Source organism: Nannospalax galili, unplaced genomic scaffold, assembly GCF_000622305.1.
Source record: "Nannospalax galili isolate Female #2095 unplaced genomic scaffold, S.galili_v1.0 scaffold1833, whole genome shotgun sequence".
NCBI classification, from domain to species: Eukaryota; Metazoa; Chordata; class Mammalia; order Rodentia; family Spalacidae; genus Nannospalax; species Nannospalax galili.
In genome coordinates, this window is record NW_008332591.1 from 178,376 (window position 1) to 201,184 (window position 22,809).

Below are 22,809 nucleotides of genomic sequence, written 5' to 3' on the forward strand. Positions count from 1 at the left end.
TTGTCTCATAAGAAAATACATGTATTTTATCAGATCCTCAAGTGGAATTATGACCTAAAAAGCTTATCACAGCCCTAGAGCAGGGACAACAGAGTTCTCATGCAACATAGTCTGCCTAACAATTTTGCACTTACTGTGTGCTAAGTGGGAATAAAAGATACTACACAGAAAAATTAGATGTGTTCTAAATTTTATATAGTCCCCGACTTACTATCATTTTACAGTTTTGTCAATGTAGTGATGTGAAAGCAATATGCATCCAATGGGAACCATATCTTAAGTCCTGAATTTGGATTGCTCTGGTCTAGCAATATGCTATACAATCTTCTTGTGATGCTGGATGGCTTGAGCCACAGCTCCAGATCAGCTGTAGCAAATTTTGCCCAATTTTGCTTATGAATGGAATGCACATTTGCCGATGATGAAGTAGAAAGTGGCATGAAGAAGAGATGGAAACTGACCTGTGGGCCTCCACATCCATATGCAACTCTGTCTTTTCACCGGTGCTCCCTCAACAGGGCAGCACATTTGGATACTTGGTTGATGCCACATCTGGCAGCCTGAACATACTAAAAACTTGACCTTCAACTCAAACCCTCTTAACCTATATACACTATTTTGCTCCTCCTCAGACTGGGTAGAATCTGGGTCAACTAGGGTTTGAATGACATTTCTCACTCTTCTAAGGCTATCATTTAAGCCATCCATCTGAAGCCCTTTTCTGTTTAACCACATAACTTTCAGGGCTTTCTAAGCTTGCCATTCCCTCCTTGACCCTATTTATATACATCTTTCATGATGAGCTCTTTCGTGAGGAGCTTTCATAGCAAGCTTTCATATCCCAAATCCTTAGATCCTCCATGCACTTGCTTATTAAACTTGCTACTTTAGAAATAAAATTATCCTACAGAAGTTTTAGAAAATGACTCTAGGTGTGTCATGGATACTGCCTTATCCTGTATACATTTTTTAAATTATTTATTTAATAACCATATAATTAGAAGAAGTGTTTCATTACAACAGCGTTGATATAGTCAATAACAATTTCCAGAGCTAAGATGCATCTCTTTCAAAATTGGCTGTAAATTTTTAGGTTTACAGTTGAATTGATACAGTTATACAATATTGTACTCAGTATAAACCCTATAAGACGTAAAATTAAATGAGGTTTTAAACTTTAAAAAAGATCCCCATTTCATTATTAAAATACAGAGTTTCAGTGCTGGAGAGATGACTCAGCGGTTAAGAGCACTGACTGCTCTTGCAGAGGACCCAGGTTCGATTCCCAGTACCCACATGGCAGTTACAAACTGTCCTTAACTCCAGTTCCAGGGAAATCTGAAGCCCTCTTCTGACCTCCTCAGCACTGCATGACTGCAATATACTCATACACATAAAATAAAAATAATAAATAAAATTTTTTTAAAAAATACAGTTTCATACAGAAAGATTCATTTTTAAATAATTGACATTAAGATGCACATGTATTTCTAATCTCTATATATCTGATTATTACTAGTCACAGTCGGTTACTTTCTGAGCTCCTTGGCATCTGGGCATGGATATAGAGATTTTAATGGTAATGTTTTTCACATCCGCTAATTATTAAGGAGCAAATTTTTATGCTTTGAAGAATTATTATTTTTATTTATTTACATATACATTTTTTAAAAAAAGAATGCAGGAATTTGACTTCATAAATATAAACAAGCCTATAAAGTTCCCCAAAGTCAGGAAACTCCTTGAGTTAGGTTACATAATGTATGTGTGGTGTCTTACAAACTTGAGTAGCAGTTCTCTTTTACCTCATCAATTCTCCCATATCGCTCTTATGTGAACCAAGTGAGAAAAAGCATATGACCCTCATTAGGTAAGAAGAAAAGCTAAAGTTAGCAAGCAGCCAATCAAATTATAGCTTTCTACAATGATCATATCTACTTAGTGAATATCTACTATATGCAGATTTTTGAGAGAGGGCAGAAAGATTGAAAAAGAAACACTGGGGCTGGAGAGATAGCTCAGTGGTTAAGATAACTAGCTGTTCTTGCAGAGGACCCAGGTTCAATTCCCAGCACCCACATAGAGGCTAACAACCACCCCTAACTCCATTTCCAGGGGATCCAACACCCTCTTCTGACCTCCATGGGCATTGCACTACTCGGGTGCACTTACATACATCCAGGCAAAACACTCATACACAAAATAAAAATAATAAGTAAAATATTTTTTTAAAGGCTGATGAAAAATCCTTACCTTCCTTAAGAAGTTATTTATCAAAAGAAGCAATGAGAGATGCTTGCTGTTCATTGTAATGCCAGACACACATGAAGTTCCCTCAGAGGAGTTGGAGGGCAGCATTCACCCAGGAGGGCAGCAGCTGCTTAGCTCCAGTCCCCCACAAAGCTATGTTGCTAAACCTTCTGAGTGGTTTTTAAAGAAAAAGATAATGCATATTTTATGGAGATGCTCCTGATTTTTCACTCCAAGAAATTCAGACTGTTTCAAAGTCCTACTTTCATAAGCGTGGAGTGGGCTGCCCCTGCCAATTGGCTGTGTACAGCCAACCACCAGCTTCTACCTCTGAACTAAAAAGGAGGCATCTCACCATTGTCAGGATGGGTCTAAAAAGGTGGTTGGAAACAGAGTGCACTCATTCCCCAATATGGGGCTGAATATTGTGGTGTAATACTTGACCAGGGCAACAATCATATATCTCCTTTAAAAATATACAGTGAAATGAGCCAGGCATAGTGGTACAGTCCTGTAATTCCAGCACTCAGGAGAGTGAGGCAGGAGGGTCATGAGCTCATGCTTGGCAATTTAGCAGTAACAATACACACACACACACACACACACACACACACACACACACACACACACGGATAATTTCTAACCACATCTGTGTTTTAGAAATTCTAGACAAAGAAAGATGACGGAGACTAGGGTAAGATGTCAGAGGCCAGTTATAGGCTCTTTCAGAGATTTAGACGAGATATAATGAGGTTGAACTAAAAGAAATAAAAGCAGAGCAAAAGTGATAAGCATGTAAACGCTCTGAGGGCTTTATGGAGATCTTTAATGCTGCTCACGTTTTTTAGGCTAATCCTCTCAGGGAGTTGACAGCATTTTCTGGCTTGCTTGGACCTGAGTGGTGCTGTGTGGCTAGTGCTGGCCAATGACAGCAATAAGAGAAAGTGATGAGGGTTATGTCAAAGCCAGAGTATTTAATTCCCACCCTCAAGCACTCGCTTTCCTTCTGTCATCATCCTGGCAGGGTTCAAGACAAGGACTGTTTCACCCAAGTGACCTGATGAGCTTAGTGCCCCGTCTACTTATGATATAAAGAAATAAACTTGTTGGTCTGTGGTACCACAAGTTTAAAATGGATTGTTACTAAAGCTTATCTTAACCTGTATTGACTAGTACATTTACATTTTACCTCTTTTTTCAAAAGCTACATCAAAGACAATGTAAACTGTTTTACTTTCTGTGTGCAAGATAAATCAGCCTAGCAGAAATCAACATAAGTAAAAGCATATGTAGGTGATATGACCACGTGACAGCCTAACCCTACCATATTCCAGCATTTATTGCCTTTTTAATGAATTTTCCTAGGATTCTTTTTCTGGTGACATTTTTCTCCCAGTCAGGTTTATTACTAGTTTAATTATTTGCTTAAAACAGTTGCCTTCTCTTTAATTTAGTATATATAAACACCTCTTAAAATCAATTATATGAATTGAATGGCTAATTGTACATCACTACAAAATAACCAACCAAACCACACATGTGGTACATGCTTCTGCCTACTAGAGGATTCAAGAAAATAGAGTAAGCTTAGCAATACCATTTACGATGTAATGTTAGTAACTTTTAATATTTTACTTAACATTTCTCCACACACAGTCATTTTATAACAAGTTTCTTTTCAAAGATCTGGAATAAAATCATAAGGCTAACAGGAGATATTTTAGATTCTTACATCTCAAATATGAAATGGATCCATCCTGGGGCAGTATCATTCTTTACTGCGAAGGTCAAACAAAGCCAGGAGACACTTGGTCCAAGACTTGGGTCTTAGAGTTCTTCACTTGTAAAGTTAGAGGAAATACACACTCTCTCCTCTTTGAAAAAAAAAAAAAGATCAAGAACCAATGAAGTCAAATCTATAAAGCTTTTGGCAAACCTGAAGTTGTTGTAAAGAAGCAAAATTGAATTGCCTGTTTAGGGAGTTTAAAGTTCATCCTAGATAAGGAAAGCTTGTGCTGATATGAGGGAAATTAAAAAGAAAAGAACATAGTCAGATTCTTGGGAAGAAATCTCATGCTATACACTCTAGCTTCCAGAGCCTTCTAAAGGAATCAGCCACCGCATCTTTGTCACTTAACTTTTTTTAATCTGAACTGACAGATCACTGAAGAATAACTGTAGGGAATAATCCCCACACTGGCAGAGGGGATGGATTAAATCAACCATGAAAATAAGCACTGGCCCATGTGTCTATAGCCTAAAAGAAATTTGAGTGAACATAGCGTTGTGTTTAAACCAGAAGCAGTAGCCACTGAATTGCCTACAATATTTCTCCTACAATTCTCCATTTGAAATGAAAAGCAAATGCTGATGCTTTGAAAGTCAGGCTACAACCTGCTTTGTCTTTTAAATTTAAAGAATCAGTTCTATTTGATTAGCATAGGAAGATAAAATCAACACACTTCTTCCTTTTCCTTTTATCCTTGATATCATTTTAGTGACTATAGATTCTTTTCTACCTTAATAAAAGAAGCAATTTTTTCCTTAGAAAATTCATGCTCAGTAAATGCTAGCTGTAATCTTAAAAAATTTAACCTCTAGCAAAAGGTAAATTGGCTTTCTAAGAAGAGATCACTAGAGATGTAGACAACTGTTTTTCACATTTTCAAAAATAATGGGATTGTATGTTACATGAGCACTTCTTTGAGCTGCTTCCTATTTTACACAAATGTGTTTTCTGTCCTTAAACTCACACAGTTCCCGGAGAGTGAGGCAGAGAAACAGTGGTGTCCTGAAAACCTCAGACCTCTCATCCAAACAACTTGATTATGTACAGGTAGAGAGTGAGTAGTCATTCTCAAGGCAGATCCCATTGATCCTGCTGGAGTCTTCACCAAGCCTGGTTTGCCAAATCTGCAAGAGGAGGATCTCAGTAATTGTGGATTAAAATTCTCAGATGGGTAAACTCAGTCTCATCTTCAGAGCAAATAGATTTCAAATCAAGAATCAGCTTTCCATGTACAGTTCCTGAGGATTATGCAAACATCAATGAAGCAAGTCAAGGAACACAGGATCTGTCAAGGGAACTGTTTCAAACGCATGTGTAAATCCTTAGCATTCTGATTCGATAGTGTATTAACACCAGAAGAAGATGGAGAAATTTGATGGAGCCAAGCAGAAGAAAGTTTTTTAGAGCTTTCCTTTCTTAAGGAAGATGTTACATGTAGTGACAGAACTTCATTTTCCTGCTGTTTTTGTGGTACCTGTGGCTTATGGAGAAACAGGTTCCTCACAGACACACCACAGTGAGGCTTTCTAACTGGTCATGGAGATTGACAGTCCTGCTGCCCCACTTTTGCACTCTTTTAGACCCTTGTTTCTCCTTCTCTTCTTTCCTGTCACACTATCTGAAATACTTCACCTTTAAGTAAGCTGTATTTATTAAGAAACTTGTATGCATGCACTCCCTCATGCCTGGTAATTTTTAAAAATCAATCAAAGGTGTTTATTGCACCCAAAGTTTCTCTTTAGTATGAATTGACTGGTGTCACCACACTGGCTAAAGCAGATATATGGATTAATACATAGAGGCTTATTGGGGTAAACTTAGGGATTTCATCCAGACCCTGTGTTAGAAATAGCTCATCACTTAAAAATTAAGTATCTAAGTTCCAAAACGGGCCTTAGCTTGCCACTGCTTTCGACAAAGAGCCTAGCAATAGAATTCTTGATGGAAGATGTTTCCCTCAGAGTTTGAGGCATTGCTCCTCTGTTTTTGTCCACAGAATTTCATCAGGAAAGGCAGTCACGTGGCAATGATGCCAGCGGTTTGTGTCTTTGCAGATAGCCATTTTTCTCTCCAAAATTTTTAAATCTCTTTCAGATTTGAAAATCTCCTTCTGTGGTATTCTGAGATTCCATGAGAGAAATATTCAGGTGTGGGTTTTATTTCTTTCCTCTTGGTTGGCACTTAGTGAGATTCTGAAAGGAAATCCTAAGGACTCGGGAGCATGTGGAAAGTTCAGTGTACTAAAGTGACATTAGACTGACAGACAGCCTTCTTTGGGTGAGAGGAAAAGGATTTCACTTTGGGTGTGCTCACATGCACATTAAAAATCTTAATTCTTTTCCAGATGGCTTTTCAGTTTTTTTAGAGGACAATCTTTCCTTCATGTTTCTAATGTTTTAGGCCTAGCTGTGATCCATTCTTCCAGCCAAGGCAGTTCAGAAGTCAGCTATTCCAGAGTCCTATTTTTTTAGAGGACAATCTTTCCTTCATGTTTCTAATGTTTGATCCATTCTTCCAGCCAAGGCAGTTCAGAAGTCAGCTATTCCAGAGTCCTCAGCAAGTTCCTCTGGGAATTCCAGGGCTTCGGCTCCAGGGCTTTGGCAGTGCAGCCTGCTCCCTCTTTTTCACAGTTGTGCTCATCCTTCACCTTTCATCTTCCCTAGTTAGTGAGGAATCTGAAATCTGATGTCATATCTCAGATTTAATACTTGTTAAATGTATTCCAAAAGGGTGTTCCCCAAAATTTTAAACATGTCAGTAGGAATTAGTGAATTTATCTACATTCCAAAAGAAGGCACCAAAGAGCAACTGATGTCCAGGGCCATTTTCTTGTCTTTCCAACCCATTATTTGTATCTTTTTCTTTTCCTTCTAATAGCAGAGCAAGTTCTTTAAATGAAATGTTCTCAGGGCTGGAGAGATGGCTTAGCCATTAAGAGTACTGGTTACTCTTGCAGAGGACCCAGATTCAGTTCCCAGCACCCACATGGCAGCTAACAATCATCTGTAACTCCAGTTTTAGGGACTCTGATGCCCTCTTCTGACCTCCTAGGGCATTGCATGACACAGGTGCACTTACATACATGCAGGCAATACACTCATACACGTAAAATAAAAATAATAAATAAAATATTTTTATAAAAAGAAACGTTCCTCAAGTTACAGTTCCTCAAGTTCCTGGTTGAAGAGGAAGGGCAGCTGCCTCTCCCCACCTGTAGCACTTCAGTGTGAGCTGCTAGGAGCCCCAAGGGCAGTTTCTCCTGGTTACCTGGGAAGGTTCATTAGAGTGCAGATCTGTGCCATTCTGGAATCTCCCTTCCTAACAAGCCCCCCTAGTCATTTTGGCCCACAATTAGAGATAGAGTTGGTGGCAGCAATCAAAATGAATTAGAGGCTTGGGTGGTTTGAAGTATTTATGGAAATTTGCATAGATGCTTTCATGGGAAGAATGTTTCTCTTTGCTTCTCCTAGACATCCCAAGGAATATGTAGATCACTGCCATAAATGCAAAAGAAGGGGGAAAGGGCAAATTAAGGGCCTGGGTGGCCATATTTTGGAACACTGACCATATTGAGATGGGTGGGCATCCTCCTTAAAGCAATGTTGATTTTTCTTATTTTTGACCGTTGCCAACTGTTTATTTTTTCCACCTGTTCTGCAACACTTCTAGTGCTGGTGCAAGTTAGATTTGTCCTCCATGAGGGCACCAGAAATGGTCCCTTCCCTGTATCCCTGGTTCAGCTTCCCCAATGTCCTTACCTAGAGTATGTGTGCATAGATGTCTAATTTACTAACTAAAATTCCTGCCAGATTGTTCTAAGGCTCCACTTTCCCTTCTTCTAGAGATTGTAGTGCTATTGAGGCAAGTACACTGAGGCCCTTTCCCCCCCCACCTCCACCCATACCTCTCTTGTCTCACCTGTCCCTCCACACCGTCCATCTTCCCTGTAAGAACTCATGCTTCATACACAGGTTAGCATCTTTATTCTGAGAACAAACACTTATATTTCATATCAGAAGATTTTAAAAATGGTTTACCTGTAGCAGGACCAATATTAGGTGAAGAAAATTCCCCAAGAAATGAATGATTCATCACTAAACAGAACTCTCAGGTGCAACCTCTGTGTCTGGGTTCTTGCACCCTCATCTCAAGAACTGAGCCACAGAGGGCATTTTCTAAAAATAAGTTGATTACTTTTATTAAAACCCAAGGAATAGGCAGCCTGTCTATCTATCTATCTATCTATCTATCTATCTATCTATCTATCTATCTATCTAACTATCATCTATCTATCATCTATCTATCATCATTTATCTACCTACCTACCTACCTATCTCTCTATCTACCTACCTACCTACCTACCTACCTATCTATCTACACACACACACACACATACACACACACACACACACACACACACAATTCTATTATGTTCACAGGCTTTGAAAAGTTGCTACCTAATGAAAGAGTTCACTCAGAACTTTGTAAACTTGGGAAGATCACTGCACTATTCTGAGCCTGAGCTGTGTGTATATGTAATATAGCATAGATACCATTTGTTACCACTTGTTCATTTAGTTATCTTGAAAGCTAATTCATGATATTTAATGAACGCACTTTATAAACTATGAAACACCGTTACTTTTAGCCCACACTGCAGTGACTGTTTTCCACCTGTGTGCACAGCATCCAGGACTTACCAGAATTTCAAGAAGCTATCATTGTGGTGTGTTGGGTGACTTGGGAATGAGCCTGTGGTACTTTGATAGTGACTCCTCTCTGCCCTGCTGAGCCTGAAGAAGCTGAGTTCTGACATCATCAAAGGGGGGTGGCGCAGCCCTGTAGCATCAGTGGTGGTGGCAGCAACAGGGCAGATGAACTAGGGAACAGGATAGATAAGCTCACCAGGAAGACAAGTAAACTTAAAGCAAATGCTTTCCCCCAGGACCTCCTTCTATCTGTTGGAAGGTCCCACCCACACTCAGGGTGAGTCTTCCCACTTTCGTTAATGTAATCAAGAAAATCCCTAACAGGCATGCCCAGAGAGTAATCTAATAGCCATACTCCTCATAGGCATGCCCAGATGTTAATCTAATAGATGTAATTCCTCACAGGTGTATTCAGAGGCTTGTCTTCTCTATGATTCTGGATCCTGTGAAGTTAACAATCAATATTAACTGTCACATCTACTGGGAAGTTTCTAGTCCTGTTCCTCTGGTCCATCCTGTAGCTGTTGACTTTATCCTTTACTTCTAACTGAAGAGGCTCTGTTCTCCATCTTCAGATTCACCAGATTCAAATAGTTTGCTTCTAGGCGTTGGTAGTATAGTGGTGAGCATAGCTGCCTTCCAAATAGTTTGGTTCTACCAGGCTCTAACAATCAGGTCATGTCCTAGGGTACTTGTATCCTGAAAAACATCTGGAGTAGTATGTAGGAGCCAGGAAGTTGCCATTTTATGACTCTGTCTCATAAGGAACCTCAGTTCAATCACTTGCAAGTATGTCCAGCCTGCAGCTGAATTCGGCCCAACACATAATCATAAACTTACTTAAACATTATGAGGAGGGATTTTTATTATTTTTTCCTCCTCCTCCTCTTCCTCCTCATCCTCCTCATCCTCCTCCCCTCCTCCTCATTGTCTTCCCCCTCCTCCCCTCCTCCTCATCCTCTTCCCCCTCCCCTTCCTCACCTGAGATCCTGCTGGGAAGGTCAAGTTTAAACAGCCAGAGCCCTTGAAAGGGCAGGGATGAATCCTCATCCTCCTCCCCCTCCTCCTCCTCATCCTCATTCTCTTCCCCTTCCTCCTCCCCCTCCTCCTGCTCATCCTCTTCCCCCTCCTCCTCCCCCTCCTCCTCATCCTCCTCCCTCTCCTCCTCATCCTCCTCCTCCTTCTCCACCATTATAGAGGCACTTGCATATCCTTGTCCTTCAGCGCGCTATTCATAATAGCTTTGATGTCCATCAAATGACAAATAGACAATATGTAGTATATAGACACAATGGAATTTTATGCCAATCTAAATACAAATTAATGACATTTGCAGGAAAATGGATACAAGTGTGTGTGTGTGTGGAGGGGGGGATTCATTGTACTAAGCAAGGAAACCTGGGTCTGGAAAGACAGACACCGCATGTTTTTTCTCATATGTGGATCCAAGCTCCAATTCTTTAGTTTCATGAGTTTAACTTGGAGTACTTCTAGAACCCAAGAAACTAAAACATGAACAGTGGTGGGGGAGGTCCCCTTAAGGCAGGAGAGAGTTCCACATGGGTTAAAAGAGGGTGAAGAAGGAGTATATTGGGGGTGGAAAGGTTCAAATGGGTGGAGGGAAAGACCAGGAAAGAGAAGAAAAATGAAGGAGGCGTGAGAAAACTACTCAGTAACCTATGTAGGAACCGGATTTTACAAAGAACATGAAAGAAGCTTTGAAGGTAGATAGCCCACAAGCCTGAACAATGCCAGTCCTAGAAGCAATGGTTCACTAAACAAAAACACCAGCGCCAAGTATGGAATACCTCAGGGGGAGTCGTTGGTCAGGGAAGCCCCGGAGGCCCCCAAACAATATAAGCCTTGGTATTCCTCTCCGATGCCCATCAGAACAAGTTGATAAGATGCTACTGCTGTCGACATTACACACCTTGGATGCAAGATGTAGAGAAATCAAGCTGGAACTAGTCTGGCGAATTCTTCCCTATTGACTGGTTCTCATGGTTCTGGAAGGTGCTATGTAGGCTGCTATGGGGTGAAGGCATCAATGATCAAACCCAGCTGTGAACTCATCAAACTATAATACCAATCTGCCTGGAAAAATGCTGAGTGGTCCAATGATGGCATAGTTGTGGTGGGTGGGGTTTGTGGTAACCAACAGCTCCCTAGATTTGGGGCTTGTTCTACAAGAATCTATGCCTAATACTGTAAACCTGGTCTAGAACCCTGGGGGTGGGGCCTAAGATGGCTGCTTAGCTGAATAGATGTTTCATCAAACCACCCCCTAAGTATCAATGTTTATACCCACAAAGGGCAGTCTTAGCCTTAAACACAGAAATATCTCTTGAGTGAATGGAGGTAATTGCAAAGGCCCATGGCTTCACAAGATACTAAACACAAAGGACAGTTGTAGGTTCAGGCCTAGACAACATTCATACACCCCCTTAAGGCTCAGGGAACATTATGGAAGAGGGGAGAAGACTGTAAAGTCTGGAGGATGGAGAGGAGGCTGAAATACCATCTGTTAAGCATGACACAGTCATGGGACATACAAACTCACAGCAGCTATGCTGGCTATAGGCCCACAGAAATTAGGCCCTCCTAACAGTTAGCTATGAACGGAGGAAGGGACTCATGAGCCCTACCACACACTGCTGATCCGTTGGTAGCCAACACATTCTGGGAGAGGGAAAGGCATAGTATCCAGTTGTGTACCCACTGGTGAGCACACCAGGATCACACAGATGGTCCTGGGTGGAACACTAAACAAAACCCAAACTAGTAAACAGGGGAAAGATATATGCAGGGAGAAGGGAGGCCAATGGGAATATAAGGGAAATGAGAAGGTGGGGGGGTGACCAGAACACACAGTGTGCATGTACGTAATTGTGAAAGAAGGAAATTTACTATTAGAAAAAAGTAATTCAGAGGTAATAGTTCTTGAGTAGCAGGTATTTTGCAACAATGTTTTTTTAGTAAAAATTAAAGTTTCATTTGAAATTAATTGATGAGGACTTTAAATTTGTTGAAATTTCTCAAGATTAAAAATAAAAGCACAAGACAGAATGGTGGTGCAAACCTGTAACTGCAGGACTTGGGAGGCAGATGCAAAAAAAACAAAAACAAAACCCCAAGTTTGAGGTCAGTCTGACCTACATAGGAAGTTTCTGGACAGCCAGGGCTATGTAATAAGAGCCTGTCTCAAATAAACAAAATAAACAAACAAAAAACCCTAATTAATTAATTTTTTTAAAAATTTAAAAAACAACCGAAACCAGAAAATTAGTAGTCCCTACAGTAACCATTGACCACTGCATTTCAGTGAGGCCATCCCTCTTTCCACACATGGCCAGAGATGTGTAAGCATCAGTAGTGAAAAGAGCTTTTTGCTCCTTCATACACTCAAAAATCCAGGAAGTTACTGAACTGGTGATCCCACTAGAATAATTATAACCACAGGACCTGCATGAAGTGGAGACACTTTGTTTAGCATTTAGAAATCATTTACCTTTTTTATATCTTGGTAAGCATAGGGCACCATTTTTTTATTTCTCTGGAATCTTGTGGATTTATTTTTCAAATGCAGGCACAATCAGCCTGGATTCTGCATCTGCAGATTCAATAAACCTTGGGTCAAAAGTATTTTTAATTACATCATCCTAAATTTGTATGGACTTTTATTGTGATTCTGTAAGCAGTACAGCGTAACAACTAGCAACAGGTTGCATAGCATACTGCTGTAAGTAATATAAATAATCATTTAAAGTACATGGGGGGATTTACACAGATTATATACTGTCATTTTAAATAGAAGATGTGAACACTTGAGGGTTTGGGAAGCCACAAAAGTCCTGGAGCTAAAGCTAATCTCCAAGGAAAAGAGAGACAGCTGTCTATATGATGTTTTTCACTCCCCTGCCCAGGCCTTGGAGGTAATCTTCTGTACATTTTATTCAATGTAATGGTGATCACTCTGGTGGTATGGTCCTATTTAAGTGTGGGGTTTACTAAGGAAACTTTAAACAAACATTCAGATTGAGAAACTTGTTTATAGTTGAAATATAGAAACTGAATAAATAGATAAATGCACGATTCTTGGCGTACTTGATGGTTTGGGGAGGAAGTTCCAAGCCACTGGGTTCAACATCACTCAATTCTCCCTAGGAAACTGAAAGTCTGATGGAATTTTGTTTTCTGTTAGCTTTTCAAAACATGTTTTTAAATTTTCACACTATATTTTGGACCTCTCTTTATCTTTCACAGCCACAGTTAATATGGTTAAATTTCATGTTTAATATTGGCCTATCCAGTGCATATATAGAGAAAACAACCATAAAAGGACATAAAAACTACAGAAGAGAGTAAAATCTTTAATCTCCCATGTTTAGGGTCAGAGTTTTATCTCCAAAAGCATCATTTATCTACAAACCCATTTTGTAGATTAGCTATGTCCTTGAACCTTCTTAAGCTCCCTTATTGTTTATTCTTCCATGTTCTTATTTTATCTTGCTTTATAAGATGAGCTGTTTAGGGATACTTCATCTTTGCATTTTCCAATCACTGGATTGATATCTTCACACACTTTAGACCAGAGCTACATCCTTACACATGCCCTCCTGTTTTCTTTGCATTCACCACATACCTGAACACATCTGATTTTACATACTTTTTGCTTACAGATGCCAAATCAGTTTACATAATGCAATGGGGTTTTGCTTGTGTTTATGTCTTTCTAGTCAAGCTGTCAGTTATAGGAAAGAAATATCTGAGTCACCTGAACGCACTGACATAAAGCATTGAAGACATATCCAGGACCCATCTCACTAGTAGGTTAGGGTCTGCTGTACCTACTTGTCTATCTGCCGATATTCCCCAGTCTTTCCTGTTTCTAAATGCTGATTTAGATAAATGCTTTTCTAATCCAAATGAAACCCTATGGTATGGATGTCAGCCATGAAAATAAGCACTAGCGCATGTGCCACACTTGAAAGATAGGCTTGGTTTGAATCAGACAGGAGGTGAGCTGCAATTAGGTTCCAATATCTGTAACTCCACCACATGGGGAGGTGAGACCTCACTCCTCCAGGAACCCCAGAATGTAAGAGACATCAGGGGTCAGAATTGAGATCCTTGGTCTTCAATAAATATGATTTTGTGTGATAAAAGGAGTGAGGAAAAAAATAGCAAAGTAGGTCTTCATTCAAAGTTCCAATAATGAAGGAAGTGACTGGGAAATTTATAGCCCATCTCTACCTCAAGCATCACATTACAAGTCCCAGAGCACTCTGGGTATACTTGCAAGGCAGGACATACCTTGAACTGTTTAAACAGATCTATGATCAGGACTTTTATCAAACTGGCCAGTATGACCACCCTACTTGGTACCTGAGATCACAGAACTGGTATTTGGTGACCCTGGGAATAGTCAAGCTATTATTTAACGAGTACAACTATACCCTCCTTGAACAAGCCTGAATCATATCTTACACCCAGGTTAATTGGGAGGATTCAGCTCACCTCCATTTCTCTACAGTTCAAAACTCCCTTGACTCTCAGTTTCAGGCAGTCATTTCAACACTGTCCTCAGAAATGTCACTCAAGCCATGTTAATTCTGGGTTTTTCCCCAGTCATGGATACCTTCTTTTTCTGCACCTCATTCTGCTGAGGCTTCTCTGACTAGGTCCATACCCACCATGATGCTGTCTTCACCTTTCAGACCACAGAGGACCACTTCTCCTGATCTCTTGACTCTTTTTGTCAGGTTTACACTATCATTTAGTCAATTAACAGTTATGAATCTCGCATATAATTCTAGCGAATTCTATAATAGGTACCTCCAAACTGTATTTCAGCTAAAAATTAATATGAACTAATATTATTTCCCAAAATACACTATAAGCTTCTTGAAGATAGGACTATGTCACCTTCTTAAATCCTATATACTACCTGGTAGCTTACTAGTACCTAGCTGGCATTCAACATATCTTACAAAGTGATTCTTTACAAAAGTAGTCACTAGTTAACATCCTTCTTGGGAGGATTCTTTGGGTGCCCAACAAAGTTCAATGTACACAAATATTCTTCAACTTCACCTGTTGTGTGAAGGCAAATATATCCTATTTCATATCATATATTTTAATAGCTTTTTAAAAACAAGTTTTTCAAATAAGGATTACTTTGATGTTGTGAATATGGATCATGTCTTTGGAAATGTCAACTAATTCAAGGTAGGAGAGAAGCAAGAAAATTTTTTTCACCTAAGCCTATAGGTTCTGTATTGATCCTTATATTTGTCAATGGATTTGTTTTAAGTGAGCTTTTAGACTGAGGCTTATACAAAGATGGAAGAGAACACGGCTTCCAGCAGCAATTTTCTAGGACTGCTTTGGTTTCCCACTGCAGGCCTTGTTTTGTGCCTGATGAGATCTGAGAGCCAATGTTGCCTGTATGACACTGAGACTCTTCACCCACATACATCTCCAAGCAATGTTGTCTGTATGACACAGAATGCTTCACCCACACACATCTATCAATGTTGCCTGTATGACATAGACTGCTTCCCCACACACATCTCCTATCTTTCACATAACAGGAAAACCTTAAAGATTTTATTATCTTACCTCCTTGCAATATCACTATGTCTAACGATTACCCTACATAATTCCCAGTTGCTGACTTTAATCTCTTCAGTTTAAAGCTGTCTCTCTGATCACTAGAGAAAAAAAATTAATCTTCAGATACAAGTTTTTGAATCTGAAAATTTAAGAGGCCTGAGCTATTTTTAAATTTTAAAAAAGCAAAACACATTGTAGAAACTAAGATATCTGAGCAAATTGGTGGTGGTCTGAAGTAGCAAGGGAAAATGATACCCATAATGGCATTGATGATGGATGGAGAGGAGATTACCAACAATTTAGTGTTCTGTTCTTAACTCCAGTCAAGCATTTACCAAAAGAATTAAACTTGTTGAACTTTGGCAATCTAAATCAAATCTTGAAAGCATGAGTGTATTTTGCAGGTGGAAAGGAAGAGGGAGAGAGAGAAAGCACTTAAAAATAATCTCTATTTCTTGTATACCCTTTAAATGTGATGCTTTCAAGCAGTGCTCACTACCTGTAAGACACATAGGTTCTGCACTGCATTTTGGTCCTAAGTTATAAAGTTTTCCAAAAAAGTGCTTTTGTTTCTTCCAGAGTCTTACAACCCTCTACAGCACCAAGGAGCATCACCTGGGGGAGGGCAAAGCTTTGCAAAGGGGGACCCTTGTCAGTGCGCACAGGACAAGGCATCAAAACACACCGCGTTTGTTGTGTTTGTTTCACGCCACGATCCCTGTCTTTTCTACAGCTACCTCATCCCTGAACTCCCAACTGCAACAGCTCCAGCAACTCCAGCAACTCCAGCAGCAGCAGCAGCAACAGCAGCAACAGCAGCAGCAGCAGCAGCAACAGCAGCAGCAGCAGCAACAGCAGCAGCAGCCGCCTCCTCCACCAACCAGCCAGCACCCACCGCCAGCCCCACAAGCGCCCTCACAGTCTCAGCAGCCCCAAGCGCATCTCCAACTTACCCCACCCCACCAGCCACCACCCTCCCAGCAGTTGCCGGCTCCTCCAGCTCAGCTACAGCAGACTTCTCAGTCCCACTCCCACCCTCAGAACCAGAACCAGCCATCTCCAACCCAACAGAGCCCAAGCCCTCCTCAGAAACCCAGCCCCTCTCCAGGACACGGCCTTCCTTCACCGCTCACACCGCCCAACCCTCTACAGGTAAGCTCTATGCCCTCCCCAGTAGTACAAAGGACTTTTCCATGGTGTTGTGCAGTCCCCAAGACAGAGGGCCAGCAAAACTCAGCATCCAGCTCTGCAGCGTCTAATTCAAATTGATCTCTTAGACATAGGGAAGAGGAAGCAGATAGCAGGCAGCTGGGGATGCATGTAAACGAAACAAATAGAAGCCCATTGATGTTGCCCTCCAAAGGATAAATGTTATCTCTTTCCTTCTGTGAGAGGCCAGCACTGTAAGTGCACTTGTAGCCTGTAATAACTCCATTTTATGATACTTTTTGAAGGCAGCAAAGATAGCATCCAATTAAAATTATTACCAGCACAGTTTTGTAGCCCCATGGAGAACTGCATCTACTGTCCATGAGGCATGGTGGTTATTTCTCTATATTATGAATACAACAGAGTCTTGCCTTGAATACTTTCTGCTCTTTTGTTTTTATTTTTCTAAAGACTCTCTGGGGTTAGGAGGGCAAAGAAATTTAGCCCCCATCTTATGTCCCAGATTCCAACCATTGCTCCACAGACTTAACAAGTACTTCAAATTCATGCCCAGAGTCTCAACAAATATGCATCTTTATAAAAGATAAATCAGCTATATGTTTATTTATTACTGTTAGGCTGAAGAAATAAAAAATGGATAGTTCAGGTTAATCATGAAAACTCATCTTTAACCTACTACCACTGAGGAAGACTGGAGAATTCAGGAATATATAACTTCAAACTTTCAAATCATTCTTTCAAACAGGTTAGCTTCCAAACAGAATGACTGTGATGCCAGCACAGAGATGTAGAAATTAATGGCTCACCTGTTCTCTCACTTACATATGATGATTTCCCCAGAGAGATTCCAGAAGATTCCGTGTGCTCATAGACAGTGACAAAGTCCAACAGACTGAGAAATTTATGCATCCATTTCAAATGCCAGCCCACCCATCTTCCTTGGAGGTGGGAACTGTGCAGCCTCCCCAACCCAAGGTTGACACCACCGATGGCATTTGGGGCTGTTAAATGGTAAAATCAACAAGATCAAGACAGATCAGTACACAACAAAAGGCAGGTAGGAAGTTAGTATTGTAAACTGACTTTATTTTATATTCCATAGTTTTGTCTCTTTGAAATTGATTTCTCAGAGCGGCCCAAAGTCTACCAGGAAATGAAAATATGTAAGTGAGGATTAATGATTTCTGGACACTTGGGCCTGGGTAACAGTCACCTTGAACATCTTCCTGAGTCATAACTGAAAATGTGTTTTTTTATACTTTTTATAAGGACAAAGGAACCTAACACTTTTGACATGGTACTGAAATGAACACAAGCTAAAAATGTCACCCCTGGACATTTGACATCCAATGGGAGCACAGACATAATCAATACGTAAAATGTACAGTCCAAGCAGCATCTAAAATTCATCTCTATTGTTCCAAAGAGAGAATTAAATCCTTTTTAAGAACAATTAGACTAGATAGGTCTATATACCATGGCCATCAGTAGCTTTTATGTTGCTATAAGCAACAGAAACAACACTCACAGTTTTAAAGAGCTACAGTCCATCATAGTGGAGGGAGAATAGGGGAGCAGCTCAGTCTGTGGAGGCAGTGTGTGGCAGAGGCTGTTCACATGATGGTCAACAGGAAGGGGACACCAAAGCAGGACACAGGGGCTGACTTTCAAAGGTGAGCTACTTCTGCCAGCCAGGCCCAGCCTCAAAAGACTCCACAGCCTCTGAAAACAACTCCACCAACTGGACAACAAGTGTTGACTCATGAGCCTGTGGGAGAGAACTCAGATCCAAGCCAGGAAACATGTGATCGGACGTTTCTTTCTTTTTTTTTTTTTTTCCTCTCCCAGACACCATATTAGGTTAAATTACCAAACAAAAACTTGCCCTGCCTTGAGAGATGAAATTACTTACATCTGCCCCATTACCATGGAGCCCTGGAAACACTCATCTTCCTTGAACGCTGATGTAGCTCATCTCTGCAGGTTTTCTGAACAACCACTGTGGGAAATCCCAGGCTGTTTTGTTTTGTTGCATTTTGCAACAAAGGAAGGTTCAAAGACACACTTTCTTTTCTTTCCAACCCTAAGAAAATATTCTAATTTTTTGTTGTTGTATTTTAGCGTATAAACTTAATCGGTATGTTTATGGTATATTTAAGTATAGAGTAGATATTATACTAACTTCTGTGCCCCTGAATGGGCAACCACCAAAGGAATACCTTGTTCAATTTTTAAAACATTACTGAGTAGATAGAGCATTAAATTTGAATAAATCTGTGTTATTAAGAAAAACTGCAGACACATCTAAAAGAAAGGGAGAATTTCATGGTTTACATTTTTTCCAGCCCCTGGCTTTGGGGCTTTTGAGTTTGTGGACTGTGGAAGGTTTGAACTCTGTAAAAAGAAAACGATTTAAAAGGAACTGCATAGACATTTAATTCTCAAAGGTAATGATCTTTATGAGCTAGAATAAAGTGTTTTGTCTGAAAATTAAGAGAATTAAGAGAATAAAGATCAACTAAATTCATATATGACTAACTTAAATTTCACTTTTATACTTCTTTATTTTCGTGTGAGCTTTATTTTCTTACATTATTCAAAATCTATCAGAGAAGTAGTATTTTATAACCGTGCAACGTAGATTATTAGGGAAAACCAGTACATCAGAAGGGTTTTTTTTTATTTTGGGTTCAAAAGAAATTTTTGAAGGATAACAATTATTTCTAAAGCGGTATAGATACTGTGATGGCTTCAGAAAAAAAAAGTAATAAAACAGGTTATGAAGGTATATTTGGGTGAGGTCATTTCTCAAGAAAGAAAAAAATTAATAGTGCTGGCAGGCAGCAACACCTAGACAAAAATTCTCCAAATAGCTCTTGTCAGGTTTTTCTGTAAAATTGCAGTATAATTTTATTTTACTCTTTTACTCAATTCCATGAAATGGATTGCATTTACAAAACCAGGTTGTTGTTTCAAGACAGGTATGAGTCTAAAGTATTACCAATTCAGAAAAGCCCAGGTAGGAGAATAACTTTGTTCATTAATTTTGATCACTTGGGGCTATGGGAGGCAAGTCTAGAGTTGATTCCAGGAGCTGGTCCCTGAAGGTCTGTTTAGATTCTCCATTGAGACCCACAGCCTTCCAACTCACAGCTTCAGTCATTCCCAGAGGCACGAGGAAAGAAGTTCTAAATAGAAAATATAAGTGCACAGCTCTCTTCAAGAGCCAAGCAGTCAATACAAGTCACTGGTGTGGGTATAGTATACAAATCTAATTTACATAAGGAATGCACGGGATAGGAAAGTGCCCTGAAGTTAGGCCTCAGATCCACTCCTTGTGCCTTTATTTTGCTGTAACATATCTGCAATAGATCAAGCCAGGACCAAAATCTGGGTATCTAAAATGTACTGGAGAGAGATGATAAGTAGAAGCAAACCTTTCTTTTGGGGATAGGAGAGACTTTATGTAATTATTACTGGGTAGAAAAACAAATCCAAAGATTTTAATTTCAATATTACTCTAATTGAAAAAAGACCCCACAGGCAGAGAAGGGTGAATGAAGCATGTTTCCTTTCCATCACCATTAAGATTGCTTTTCCTTAGAATGTTCCTTAGGAGTTTTATATGCACTAGAGATGTCCCAAGCATTTCGCAAAATCCCTAATAAGCCCTTTCTAAGGGGTCTGGAGATGGACCAGGACTGACTGGAGCCTACAGTGGTATCCTAGAGGGCTGGTTGATGGTCTTGTTTTAGCTCCAACCTCTTCCATCCACCTCACTCAGGGCTCTTGACAAGTTCTCATAGTCTCTGGATATCCTTTTTCTGTCTGCCACTTCTAAGAACTTTTTTTTCAAGCCTATGGCTATGTGACCTAAATGTTGGTAGAAGTCTGGGACTTTCTTGGCTATTGAAAACCTGATTCTTAGATCCTCTGAGAATCTTCAAGGTCAGGTGAATCTCATCTCACTCAGCTGGGTGGCTGAGTGGAAAGCGTATAAGACAAACTTAAGTAGGATAATGATAGTGGAAACAGATTTTATCTTAGCTAGAGAGTCCAAATTAAAGTCAAGATTTTATCCTCAGAGAGTCACCACTATAAGCTCTTGTCCAAGATTGTTTCTCCACACCTATACATTAGAGAAGCTTAAGAAACCAAATGCTGCATTTAACCTTGGCCTTCTGCATACCATCTTGCATGGCAGGAAGCAAGATAATCTTTTCCTTTTCTGGCTGTAGTGAACATTTTAATAAATAACAGAGAGACAGAGAAAGAGATCAGTGGAAATAGCAACTAGGAAACTGTTCATGCTGGTGTGAGAAATGAGCAGCCTGGTCACCTCCTTAGAGGTGAAAGTGCTCAGGAGACAGTATTAAAAGTATTCTCAAGTGTGTGCATTTGCTAATACACCAATCTAGTCACCACTCAGGCTAGCACAACAAAAGTGAATGAGAGTTCCAACTCTGTGGAATTCTTCCATGGACAAGTCCTTCTAATCTTCTCATTGGGGATGGCTTCCCACTGGCAAGCTTAGTACTGAGTTCAAACATAGGTACGGAATAGGGAAAGGTGGTATCATCACTTTTTAAAGTATAAAGTCCAAACATTCTCGGGAGTAGTTACTTTCATTGTTTTCATTTCCTTTAAAGTAAATATTCTCCAGCCTTGAGTTCTTCTCCCAACCACAGAAAGTGTCTAGGGTTGGGGGCCAAACTCCTTTCCCTTCAGTTATTAGTACCAATCAATTTCATGAACAAGTCTCCTGGGTATATGATTTTTCATTCATAAACATAAGAGAATAAAATTAAACCCTTTCTAGAAACTCTTTCAGTTATTTTTGGAGTTTTATGTTGGAAATCCCTAAACCTTTACAATGTTGGTGACCTATGCATGTGCATGCTCGTGCCTTCTTCTATGGTCGTATACATTCTAATAGAAAGGAGGCATCTCTACATTCACCATAGTTTTGAATCACTTGCAGAATTCCAGTTGGAAATGAAGCGAGGGTGAGACAGTGATGTGAGGCCTTAGCTCAGACACAGAATTTATGAGTGGACCCCAAAATTCACCAATCAAAATAGATTATGTTTTAATGCACTATTTTTAAAACTTACGATGAAGGGCAAAAACTCATAATCAACAAAATTTCAGATTTTAAGATACAAGGTCAGAAACAATTTTGAGTTACATACAAGTCTGAAACAAAAGGGCAAAGCATGAGTAAGACCACTGTGCTGCTAATCTTGTATTGGAAGCATTCATTTTTATGGTTAAAATGCTGCAGACAATGGCCACATGAAGTTGCTATCCATCTTGACCCTGGCTGTAGCACCTAAGGTCCAGGCCTCCTCACTCTTCGCCTACAGGTTTTGCTGTCAGCTGAGTTACTGATTTAGTTAACAAACATTCTCCATAGTCAATGGCATTCTGACTACTGTAAATTTCCTTAAGTCTTAGATCCTCCTTTCTAGATGAACTTGAAAATATACCAAATTTTGCACTGTAGGAAAACAAATGCAGGCTGGATAATGGTCTAGGGAAGGAGAGAGGGTTACAGATCCATCTCCCTTATTGCACATGACTAATAAGCCAATCCTTTTTTTATTGAAGTGCTGTGACAATCAAATAAGTCTTTGAGCTGATAGTTTTTACTGAACTAATTTAAAATGTTCTGAAATTGAGTGAATTTGGTAAAAATGATACACTATCACTATGTAGACAACACCCTACTGCAGTCCAAGCTGTGAGGACCTGTGGAAAGTAGGAGTCTATGTAGGCTGGGCAGTATTTCCTCTTGGACTAAAGAACCGAAGAAAACTTGATTATCATGGATGAGAAAATTCATCCAAACTCAGAGAGTTACTGTGAAGATTCAATACAGCATGCTGATAGAGATGTTTTGTATGCCATAAATTTGTTAAGCAAGTATTCATTAGGGTAAAGCTGTGAATGAGCAGGAATTTATTTCTGCTCATACTATCATCCAGAACATTGAGAACGTCATTCATGATTCACTCATTCAACAAGAGGCCAGGTGGGAAATGGGATTCCCTTTACCCATCCGTATTAAGCACTGAATAAAATAAGCAAAATGTATTTGCCCATATACTCTGCAAAGAACAATTTTTCCTTTTATGAAAGAAAGAAAGAAAATCTCTTTTTAAAAAAACTCCTCAGTTCAACATTACTGACATTTCAGAGAATTTATTACAAGCATTTGAGGTCTGGGAGGAACAACAAAGTTTATATTGCTTTGAGAGTGGCAGGGGGAAAAAT

The 22,809-nt window shown here is 39.8% G+C and overlaps 1 protein-coding gene across 1 annotated transcript in view; it reads left to right on the forward strand.

Annotated features, from left to right (window-relative positions):
- The window catches only part of LOC103729442 (POU domain, class 6, transcription factor 2), a 140,159-nt gene extending 122,835 nt beyond the window's left edge, over positions 1-17,324 (forward strand). Inside the window, exons 4-5 of the mRNA XM_008827513.1 lie at positions 16,097-16,163; positions 17,279-17,324. Coding sequence (XP_008825735.1) covers positions 16,097-16,163; positions 17,279-17,324 — 113 coding nt within the window. The remainder of the gene's footprint in view (positions 1-16,096; positions 16,164-17,278) is intronic.
- The last annotated feature ends 5,485 nt before the right edge of the window (positions 17,325-22,809 follow it).